Source organism: Otolemur garnettii, unplaced genomic scaffold, assembly GCF_000181295.1.
Source record: "Otolemur garnettii isolate 467f Iridium unplaced genomic scaffold, OtoGar3 scaffold00094, whole genome shotgun sequence".
Lineage (NCBI taxonomy): Eukaryota > Metazoa > Chordata > Mammalia > Primates > Galagidae > Otolemur > Otolemur garnettii.
This window is the reverse complement of record NW_003852489.1, coordinates 685,454-697,690: the sequence shown is the minus strand read 5'-3', so window position 1 is coordinate 697,690 and position 12,237 is coordinate 685,454. Positions and strand designations below refer to the sequence as shown.

General features: G+C 41.6%; 1 protein-coding gene across 1 annotated transcript in view; it reads right to left on the bottom strand.

Moving 5' to 3' along the window:
• ANKFN1 (ankyrin repeat and fibronectin type III domain containing 1) overlaps positions 1–12,237 on the bottom strand; it is a 270,947-nt gene that overhangs the window by 38,888 nt on the left and 219,822 nt on the right. The window contains exons 8-9 of the mRNA XM_003795557.1: positions 4,229–4,326; positions 1,795–1,885 (exon numbers count right to left, since the gene is read on the bottom strand). Coding sequence (XP_003795605.1) covers positions 1,795–1,885; positions 4,229–4,326 — 189 coding nt within the window. The remainder of the gene's footprint in view (positions 1–1,794; positions 1,886–4,228; positions 4,327–12,237) is intronic.

The window sequence follows — 12,237 nt, the reverse complement described above, 5'->3', positions numbered from 1 at the left end:
TTGGCTTTGGGGAAAGGGTTGCTATACAACTTGAAAAATACATAAGTAAATTAAAAAAAAAAAAAAAACATGGAAGAGCCCAGAGTCTCATAACCCAAATGTCCACTGCTAAATTTGAGACTTATCAAGACACAAAGACCCATCCTGTCTAATCATGGGCAAACCTACAGTTTAAGTGTGGAAAACCCCCCACAGCTTGCCTTTTTTTTTTTTTTTTTTTACATAAAACCTATACTGTAGGAATTTCTTCAGCTGGGCTATGAGAGACAGCGTCTGAATAGAATTTGCAGTTTATAGAAGTTTGCTCATCTGATCTTTATCAGTGAATGCATCTACGTACAGATCAGAATTTGCACGGGGTATGCGTGCTATGAATGTTTTTTTAAAAGACCATGTTTAGCGATTGCATTTTGCTTGTAGTATGGGTAGAAATGTGTATATGTCATCCTTAGCCATTAAATCCATATTGGAGACTCCTTCTCACTACCACTATATGACGCTGCTCTCAGTACGCGGCAGCAGTGTGCCTTCGTGTACATCACCACGTCTCTGTTTACTTAGGTTAGATTCCCAGCTGTGCGATTATGGGATAAAAGGAAATGGATTTTCTTAAGGAAGTTGATACAGTATGGCGAATTGTACTCCATACGGGAATACAATCCCACAAGAAGCATCTGACATCGTTTTTAACTATCCTATTAGTGAACTGTTTTTTAAAAGTAAAAATACAATTCAGAGCACTGGGCTCATTACCTAGAAACATTTATCCTATCCATGTTTGCTCTGGTTGGGTAAATGTTCTGGTTAATAGAGAGGTACCAAACGTACCAGCCACACATTTTTAATCTTTGAATAGTTAAGAGACTTTAGCTGGGTGTCTCAGCTACCACTACGAATTTTATAGATTACATTTATAGAGGAGTGTCTGTTGGTCATAAAGCTTTTCTTCTGACAGAGGGTCAGAGAAGTATGATTTGTTAGTTTTTGTTCCCTTGTCAAATTGATGTGGCCATGGATGTGTCCCCTGGGGGTGAAGAAAGGAAGATGAGAGCTACAGTGGACTATTGTGGCTCAGCCACTCACACCATGTCATTTCACTCCATCCCCACGGAAGCCCTGTGAAAGGGTATGATTAGACCCATTCTACAGATGTTGAATTGAGGCTTAGAGAGCTTACGAAATTTCTGAAGGCCATATAGTTGATAAAAGGTATAATGGGGTTGGGTGTGGTGGCTCACTCCTGTAATGTTAGCATTTTGGGAGGCCAAGGTGGGAGGATTGCTTGAGCCTAGGAGTTCAAGAACAGCCTTCACAATATAGTGAGACCCTATCACTACCAAAAAAAAAATGAGTCAGGCATGGTGGTGTATACCTGTAGTCCTAGCTACTTGGGAGGCTGAGGCAGGAGGATCACTTAAGCCCAGGAGTTGAAGGTTGCACTGAGATATGATCATGCCACTGCACTCCAGCCTGTGTGACAGAGGAAGAGCTTATCTCAATAAAAGGGGCATAAGGGGTATCCAATTCTAGCATTTTGGTTCCAAATTCGCTTTCATTTTCCTGCACTGAGCTGCCTCCCCAGGACCATTTCTGCAGAGGAATCATTCATTCTGCGGCCCAGGTACGTCCTGAGAAGGTCTTATGGATTGCAAACGGGGGTAGTGTGGGGTTGATTATACGTCAGGGAAGTGGGCATGGGGGTGGGGGTAGGAAATGGAAAGGCAACCCAAGGATGGCATTGCGATGGGAGCCCGTTGCCATGCTGGGGAGAGAGAGTTTATAGCCGCCACCTACTAGAAGGAAAGGCACACGCTGGCGTTGCAGTCTGAGCAGGTCCCCATCCTTTCATGTTGTAAGCTGAGACTTGAACAAAATACGGCTGGCCCTGCAAAACATGGAAATAGAATGATGCATCAGGCATTTTATTTAATCATTTTACTCAGGACACAGAACTCCACGTTTGATTAACGTCATCCCTTTGGAACTCCGCTGCCCATGGTTTTTGCTTTCTTGCTTATCTTAGTAACAATATAGGCACTGCCTTCTGAGCAGCTGTATACTTTCTTTTTTAAAAAATTGGAATATCATAGTTGCTTTCCCTGACCTCTTCCAAAATTATATGTGTCAATTTCTAAAAGTCACGCAGTTCTACAAGGTTCACCCCAAACAGCAATCCCCCACCCTCACTTCTTTCTCCTTATTTTTCCCTCTCCAGAGGCAACAAACATCATCTCGTTTGGCTGATCAACTTGCTTTAGAAAATTAAACAAGTTATAATGAGTATCTTTTCAGATTTGTGCCTTAAAGACCTGGCTTATTCTTTCAGTGGCTGTACAGTATTTCACTGTGAGCAAATACCATCATGTATTTAACCAATCCCTCACCGGTGAACACGTAAGATGGTGCCCACATTTTGTGCCACAATCAAATAATGCTGGGACAATTATTTTTTACTCAGATGTTCAAACATTTTTTTTAAAGTAACTCTTGGGCGTGACTTCAATTTTGAAACCGTTATTAAAACAATGGCTGGCGTTCTTTAATGCCTTTTTATGACATTACGAATTAAAGAGTTGATTTTGTTTGCTGATAACCTTTTAAAATGTTCGGTTTTGAGAAGGTTTTTTTTTTTTTTTTTTTAAATGAACCTCAAAGGGCATTTGAGAAGGAAGTGGTTGATGAAACATTACTCATAAAAAATTGTAAAACGGTGTTTGAAATTAAAATAGCACATCTCCGTAGATAGAGCCTTTACTAGGGATTTAATAAGATCGACCTTCCCATAGCATGAAGTGAACTTTTTTAACGTTGAAAATGGGTTTCTACGCACCTTGAGGTTGTAGAGATTGTGTGGAGGTGTAAATCTGCCTTCAGAATTTTATATGATTAGGAGAGGGTCTGCTGTGCTCTCCCTGGATGGTCAAGTGGAAAAAACTTAATCCCTATAGAATTAGTTCAGATACTAGAGAAATTTTTTATGGGGAATTTTCCATTTTTGTCACCATATCACTTTTTCTTTTAAGCAATGGACATTCCCTAGGGTCCCTCCTGGCCCTCTTCCATCCTCTGAGCCATAGGGTTGGAATCAGTCTCCTATCGATAGCATCTCTGGGGCCCACCCACTCAGGGGTTTGTTTGCTCTGGTAATCCACAGTTCTGGCCCCTGGTATAGATGAGCGATTAGGACTAGAAGTCAGGATTCTGTGGTGGTTACCTAACCGCTAAGAATTCTATTAGCATAAGCTGCTTGGAACTTGGAAAGATGTAACCTAATGCATGTTTCATGCTGGGTTTCAGGATTATACTTCACAGATAGCTATTTCAATTGATTAACCCTTAAGAAAACAACACTACCACAATGACTCTTCTCCCTCTCCCATGTGAAGTCTAAGATAGTACTTATTTGAAATGGACTGAAAAAAAATAAGAGACTCAAATTTACATGAAAATGATTCTGAGAAAAAAATATATTTTTAATCTTTTGCACTTCAGCTGTTTTAGGAATTACAGCGTTCGTCCCAGTTTGAACCGATCTGCGAGGTGTTTTTATTTTTGCATTTTGTATGCGCACATGGTTCACTGTTCTATGAATAATTAATGTTTGAGTTTAGATTGGTTAAACAAATAACTGCAGTTTGTCCCAGTTTGTCATTCGCAGTTTAAATTGGATTAGATTACTGAGAAATGTAGGTCCATCATATACAGTTTCTTTTTTGTGAAAGCATATTTAGGCAGTTTTTTTTTTTTTTTTTTAAATCAAGGGAGAAGGATTTCTTTCAGGAAATTGTGTGACTGCAATTGATGACTGATCTCAACTGAGGCTGAGGCCATGGGGGTGAGGGTGAGATGCGGCTGTTATTTTTACCATCAGACAGGGAATCAGAATTGGATCTCTCAGAGCCTTTGATCCCTCCCCCCCAGCCACCCAAAGATTAGATTGTGATCCAGAAAGCAGCCGCTTTCCAGGCTTGCATGAGGCCGGCCTGCTTTCTGATCTCCTTAGCACATAGCAGTTCACAAAGCGATTCATGCTGTCTGCTCCCTCCTTTGTGGAGTTCAGATTATGGATACCAGACATATCACACTTAATGAGTGGCAGTTGTTGCCAGAGGACTGGGCGTTGGTTGTTGCTCCCAGAATAGGCATTTGCTACCAACATCCCAGCACAGACATTCGTGACAAAGAAATGGGAAGTGTACTGGGTGGGGGGGGAGGGCGGGACATGTACCGTCGTCAGTCCTGTGATGGTACATCTCAGGGTCTGGAGGTTATCCATGATGATTTCTCCAGCCAAAGGAGAAAAGTCCTTTGACATGCTCCATTCCACTGGAGGGAGGGAGAGAGGAAGAGAATACAATTCAGTCATCATGTCAAGAAGCTCCACAGTAATTCTAGCACATAATCCTCTCACCATCGGTACGTTTACCCTGCTTTACGTATGTTGGCCCATCTCACATGGACATTGCTTGGGATGTCAAGTCAATCTCCAGGTTTACAATTATTTTGTAAGAGAAGAATAACAAAACAAAAGATAAAAACTTATGAGTTTTCTGACCCTGGATAGACATTTATGTGATGTTCTTAATGTGAGATATAATTTATATCAAATATATTGCTTGTGAGGCCATTACAAGATAAAGACATGTTGTATGTGTGTATACACACAAACACGCACGCATGCTCAGCATTGTAAGTGGCTGTTCCTTGTATGCAGAAGATGAATTATTTACTGCATGTAAGATGTGGAGGGTCCATTAGGGCTTTATGTTTTATTCCCTCTCCTCATCTAGCTTCTGTTTCAGCAGCCTGAAAATGCTCTTTTAAAATCTCGGTGATTTCTCTCCTCTCAAATAATGAAGCCAGCTTTCCTCACCTCTGTGCCATCTGACACTTCCCTCCGAAAACCTTCTCCTCCCCCAGTGTCTCAAGTCTCCTTTCTCCTTCTCTCCTTCCCCTCCCTGATACCTTCTTCCGAGCTTCATCCTTGGTTTCCCTTCTGCCCTACGATCTGGGGTCTGGAGCTGGCCTATTCAAGGCTCCTCTCCGCTGACAACCTGAAGGCGGGTGTTTATTCCCAGTTAAATTATCCAAATTCTAACACCTCATTTTGCTGGGAGACCATAGCCTTTCATCACGTTTTCCCCTGGTTGACAAAGTCATGGTTCAGGAAAGATAAATTGTGCATCATCCGTTAAGACGTGTCTTAAGTAAACAGTTGACACACGGTGGCATTTGAACAAACAGCAAGGAAGCAGGAATTTAAGGAGATGAAGTCGTGTGGGGAACAAGGCCCCCACGTTTCTAAACCCCTAGATGCTATTTCTTAAGATTCGGTTATATTCTCTCTGACACTTGACTACTTGGAAATCAAAGCAAACCCTCCCTGAATCCTGCTGCACCCCTCCACGATCACACAGTCCCTTTGCTTTGAGGTGGCTCTTCTTGAACTGTCCCCTCCTCTTCAGAACCTCCCCATGGTTGGAACCTGGCTTGGTTTTCTCACTTTCTTGAAATGAGTCTCCTAAAATTCCTCGTGCTCTGATAATCTACAGCAGCCTCCCCTTGGGGGGTCCTGCTGCGTCTGGCCCCCTACTACTTGCAAACTTTCTTCTCCCCCTAGACGTGGTTGTCCTTTCCCTTCTCCTTCTCTTCCCTTTTAACTGCCTCTTTCTGGGCTGGCCCCTGCCCTTGTCCCTCTCCCCTTGATGTGCTGTCCCTTGGGGGTTTGTGTTGGTTCTTTTGTTCACTCCGCACACTGGCCTCTCATGTTGACGTCATCCACGTCTATGGCTCCAGCTATGAGTTTTAAAACTGTGATTCCAGGTCCGGCCTCCCTCTTGAGTTCTAGCTTCATCCATCCTGTACTTTTCCATTTGAGGGCCTCCCACTCATTTCGGTGTCTCCTAAGTTCTTCTCTTTACTAAAATGTGTTTCTCGTCTTGGTTTCTCAACTGCAGTTCATGGTACCGCCCTGTACCCAATCACCCAATCCCCCAATCCCAAATCTCCGCACATCCCAGCCTCCCCTTTCTGCCCAATTCCTCACAACCAGCTGGTCACCAAACCCAGGAGTTTTCACTTCTAAAACATCTCCTCTAAGTTCCCCTCTCCCCTGACCCTGTGATGACTCTGGAGCAGACCCCCATGAATATGATGTAGCTGCTGCCCACTGGATTTTTCTTCTTGTCTCTGTATCCTTACATAGAATCCTCTAACTATAGCCTGAATTATGGTGAAAAAAAAAATACAGATCTAAAGACTTCATTCTCATATCCCAAATATATTTCATAATGTCTAGTTGCTTTAAAAATATAATGAAATCTTAAGAAGTCCTTTACGGACCTTCATATCGGGTCCCAACTTGATGCTACTATCTTCACTTCATGTCATCAGCCAGAAGAAAGTCTTTCTCTGATGACTCCCTGGTTCCTGATCATTCTGTGTCCTCTCTTGCTTCTCCGTCTCTAGCTGATCTTCCAAACTTGACTAAGTTTTTCATCCCTAGCAAAGTCAACTCTAAATTCCTTGGAGCAATTAATTAAATACACCCATCTTTGTGTTTCTAAAGCCCTTTCTTCATATAAAAACAGGATTTATCACACTGTATTACGTTTTACGATATGCGTCCCTTCCTTGTGTTAGATCATGAGAAAAGGGAGAATAGGGAACGTATCATTCACTTTTATTTTTCCTCTCTATTCCCTGGATCTGTGCTTGAGGCAGGGAGAATACCTACTAGGTATTTACAAATGAAACACCTGCATATGTGTACACACACACAACACACACTCTCACAGAGGTAGGCTGGGTTTTCCAACATGGAGATATTTTTCTTCCATGGGAACCTTCTCCATTTCTTTTTTTTTTTTGGCTGGAGCTGGGTTTGAACCTGCCACCTCTGGCATTATGAGGCCAGTGCCCTACTCTTTTGAGCCAAAGATGCCACCCAATCTTCTCCATTTCTTGTCACTTGCCCTTTGAAGCTCTCAGGAATGTTATAATATCTAATCAGAATCGAATGACTAAGATTATATATTAACTCTCCCATGAGACTTACCTCTTCTTACAAATATATATTCTAAAACACATATGTATGTACAGGATTTTTCAAATTTTTAAATTCCATGTAAAAGCTACTAGCTCTTGAGGGAGCCAAGTCTCTGAAAGGGAAATCAGGAGGATTTATAATCAGACCTCATTTTAGCTATAGGAAAAAAGGGAATGATGGAGGAAGTTATTGCAAACAAAACAAAACAAAAATGAATAGCAAGTGTGTAAGACATCTAGAAAGGGCAAAGACCAAACGAAAGTTCTGTCAAGAGAATGTCTTTGGTTGCCATTGAGACAAGCATGATTGATGGCTGTCGGGAGCGCCACACTGCAGGTTAGGAATCACAGGCGGTGGCTCCAGGCTGAGAAGTCAGGATGCCGTCCCAAAAGAAGAACAAAGGCTTAGTGGGAATAAAACCAGATTATTTGGCAAGTGACTAATGACAAGTTGCTCAGAGCTAACAATTCTTAAGGTTTCTGAAGAAACCACAATTTATTTTTGAAAGTGTTCAGGTTATTGAAATGGGTTTCACGAAGCATGTTTCAGGTGGGAAAGAGGGCTGGGCTGCTTGAAACCCAAAACAAAAACAGAAGCAAATTTGTAAGGAGATGTGCTTCTGCTTTTGAAGTTAATAGCATGTTTTAAGTAGTTTAGTCCAATTAGCTCTGATAACACTTCTGAGTTTCAAAGGGGAATGGACTAGAGAAAGATTTACATCAAAGGAAAATATTCATGTTGGAATGGCCAGTCTATTTGGGGACAACTTTTCCCCTCCAAGGTTGGTGGACTCCTTTTGGCATGAAGCCACATAGAGAAAGAAAAGGAATTTCTGGCAATTTAAGGAACTAGGAGGGGCTGGTATCGTGGCTCATGTCTATAATCCCAGTATTTGGGGAGGCTGAGGCAGGAGGATTGCTTGAGGCCAGGAGTTTGGGATCAGTCTGGGCAACACAGTGAGACCCTGTCTCTACAAAACAATTTATCTGGGTGTGGTGGTGCACACCTGTAGTCCTAGCTATTTAGGAAGCTGAGGTGGGAGGATCAATGAGCCCAGGAGTTTGAGGCTACAGTGAGCTATGATTGTGTGATTGTGCCACCGCACTATTTCAGCCTGGGCCATAGAGTGAGATCTTGTCTCTTAAAAAAAAAAAAAAAAGAACGAGGAGAGAAACAGACTAAGCAGGAGCAGAAGCAGAGTCACTGTGAGAGCAACTGGGAATTCTAAGAAGGCAACTTATCATGGGCTTTCCAGAAAGTTATACATAGGTAGTTTGAAGACTTGCTATTAAAACTCTTAGAAAATCAGTTATAAGCTTGCTCGCTATAAATCCCTGAAAGGCTGGAGTCATCTGTATGAACTTTAAAACTATATAAGACTTATAATTTTTAAGATAAAGATCAGAGAAACTGTTTCTTTTTAATTTTGGGAAATAGAAGTAGGCTTAATCATGCAATGGCTCACAGCAGTTGAAATTAGCAAGAAAGGTACCAGACAAGACCTAGGTGTTAGTATTCCTTACAATTTGGCTACGGCTCAAACTGTGATTCACTCTATTTATATCAAATAACTATGAATACCTTAAATGGGATTCTTTGTTATTTTAAAAAATATTGAATTTTTATCTAAGTTTCAGAGACGGAGTCATTTGGCCAGGAAAATTCTAGCTGAACACCACCGTTACTTGACGGCGGCTGTATAAAACACAGGCCAAAAGCTTCAGAAGAAAAAGAGCTCCTGAAGTCTGGCTCTGTCCCCCCTGAGTCTATAATGTGATGGGAAATGTCACGGATCCAGGGCCAAGAGTAGAAAATTCATGACTCAAAGTGTTGGGGTACAGAAGCAGAGAATACGTTCTGAAGCTTAGGTAAATTTCAAGGCTTATGGTGGGGACGATGGGATTCATATACCTCACTTGAGCCGATAACACTCTCTAAGTTTCAGACCGGCTTTTTGACAGGTGAAGATTATACAAAAATGAAAACATAGAAGACGCTCAGCCATGTCTAATTAATTTCTATTCAATCATTAAAAAAAAACAACAACAACCCACAAAATGTACTATTCTGCAGATTTTCCTTAAAATCTCAAATGCCCTGAAGCCCGGAGTTATTTCATCCTATTCACACACTGGAAGAGGAGACTATAAAAGTTATATTCTCTCCTCTTGCCCAAGCCTCACCTAAATCCTCTAGCTAGCCGCATCACTCATTGTTTATGCTGTTTCTTCCCTCTGTGTACTGTCCCTGTCCTCTTCTCAAAACACTTCTACCCTGTAGTTCAAACAGGCCTGGTCCAAAGTCCTTTTCTTTCATAGCTTCCCTGGGCTTCCCTTGGCCAGTTTTCCCAAAGCAATTTTAATATGTCTTGAGCTCTGCAGTTACTTTATTGTTTTGTATATTTTTTTTTTTTTTGGAAGAGATTTATCTTGTCTGTGACCTATCAGCTTACTACCACTTTTTAAAAACACCCTTTCAGGGCCCCCTGCACTTTGTAAGTGGTCAGTAATGATGGGTGAATTGAAAACTTGATTCTTGACTTTGGAAGGCCTGAAGTCGGACGTGGCTGGAGATCTGATGCTAGGACACATAAGAAAACTGGGTCTGAACAAGGGAAAATGTAGTAAAAAAGAGAGTGGAAGTGGACTGTGCTCTTCAGTTAGTGGTCGGGATGGAATTAATTCCTGGCCTCCAGATTCCCAGCCCCCTGGACTCTTCCCTTGTCCGTACAGCCTCTCAGAAACCCCAAAACGAAAAGTGTATTTCCTATTCCCTATCAGCTCTTCGATGGAACCAAAACAGCATTCTTACTGGCCACACTCACCCTGGCGCCTTAGCTAATGAACGGAATTTGGCTAGACTGCCCAGCCCAGCACCAGAGCATTATGAAATCTTCCCCCGATCCATCTAATTGTGCAGTTTCTAACCTTTCAGGCCAACCCTAGCATGAGAGGAAGAGAGAGGGAGGGAAGGATGTGCTGAGAAGGCCAGACAGAGATCAAACACGGTCATTTCTAGAGATGAGAAGATGTGGGTCGCTCCAGTGCGAGCCCGTTCAACGCTTGTGGGTTTTAAATCAGGAACTGACGTGAAGACTCCGGATCTGGGAATTCTGTTTAGTTCTGGCAACATACGAGGTCGGAGCTGCTTGCATTTTTTACTTTAAATTCCCTGGGTAGTCTTAGGAGTGGAGGCAGGCATTACTTTCAAACAAGAATCTTTACTGTTTGCATAGCAGACAGTCATCCAGTTAATTAGAAAAACATTTTTTTTCCCCAAATTAAATTTCCCTAGGAAAACAATGATTTAAATGAAGGGCAAAAGGCTTCCCCCCTTTCTTTTTTTTTTTTTTTCTTTTCTGACACCAGAAAAGCATTCTTGCATTCACTCCTTCTAGGAGATTAAAAGCAAAGGTGGAATTGGAAGGCCGTACAGATTTATTTATTGTCAGTCAGCTGTGGCCATTTGCAGATATTGTGTACTTTCTTAGTTTTATTTATCCTATGTTAGAACTGCTCACAGATACAGGTAGGGAGGAGAGATGTCTAAATGTTCAGGTTTTTGAGAAGTTCACAAAAAGTCTCCTCCATAGGCTGAACTATTTGCATCTTGATTGCCCTACTAATAGTTACTATGTTATGGCTCTTACCTAAATTTGTTCTTTCTCTGAATACCTTTGGATTTCTAAATAGTTACCATTTTTAGTATTCTTACTACTACTATTACTCTCCCTTTTCTCATGTCCAGCATGAAATGCTTTTTTCTTTTCTTTTCTTTCTTTTTTTTTTTTTTTTTTGAGACAGAGTCTTGCTATGTTGCCCTCAGTAGAGTGCTGTGGCGTCACAGTTTGCAGCAACCTCAAACTCTTGGGCTTAAGTGATTCTCTTGCCTCACCCTCCCAAGTAGCTGGGATTACAGGTGCCCACCACAATGCCCAGCCACTCTTCTGTTGCAGTTGTTTAGCTGGTCCTGGTCGGGTTTGAACCCACCATCCTCAGTGTATGTGGCTAGCACCATAACCACTGTGCTATGGGCGCCGAGCCGTGAAGTGTTTGTTGAATGAATACCTGTCTTCTAGAAGCCCAGCTGTTGCCAGTATCCCCTGTGAGATTCACGGAGCTTTACCTTGCATTCATTTCATTGGACAGTTAACCAGGGTTACCTTCAAACAAAACTTGATTTCATAATTTCTGCAGATGAGAAAGTCTGAATAATCTGCATTAGTGGAGGTAGTGGCAGGATAAATAATCCCCAAGCCCCAGATCACACAGACATCATTGTTTTCTTTACCTTAGGGAGACGTTTATAAGATAGCTTTCCTTAGTAGATTCACCTACTGGTTTTCCTAAACATTAAGCCAAGAGTTGGGAAGGTCTGAAATTGATCACAAAGTGCAGAGTACAAAATCCATTTATCATAATGTATCGAAGACTAGGTGGGGTGATAGAGAGGCTTCTAGTGGCAGCGCAGATAGGGGGTTGGAGGGAGTCAGAGCTTGCCCCATATCCACCTTGAGATGGGATAAACGAAGTGGGGGGCTAAAGAGGACCAATATACTCCAGCCAGGTAAATGTAAAAGGTGTAAAGTCTCCATTTTTTTACTGAATAGTATTTCATGTTATACATATACCACGGTTTGTTGATCCATTCGTGGGCATTTGGGTTGAAATATGTTCTTCTTAGTATTGCAAGAATGGAAAAATAAATATCCAATGTTCTCAATACTAATGTGAAACCAATATATAAAAAATTACATGCTCATATGAAAAAGAAAACATAAGTATAGTTTAGTGCAGGGGAGGGAGGGAGGGAAAAGGGGGAAGGGGAGAGGGTGATTGGCAGAAGGAGGGAGGGCATGAGGCGGGATCTGACCTATTGTGTGCATTGTAGGAGTGTATGACCTGCCCCCTGGGTGAGGGGCTCTTTTACAAGTGGAATTTTACCCTGGAAGTGAGAACAATGGAATCTAAAAATTTATACCCTTATATTAATTTGAAATAAAAAAAAATAAAGAGGACCAATATAGTGCAAGAGCGAATGTTAAAATTTTAGGGATTTTGTAAGTACAGTCATCACCAAAAATTACATTATAGAAATATGAAGTTAAATTATATCATCAACAAAGACAGCAAAAGCTCGAGACTCAGGACCCTGTATTTCATTCCTTTTGCTATTCTTTATGCCCCTGA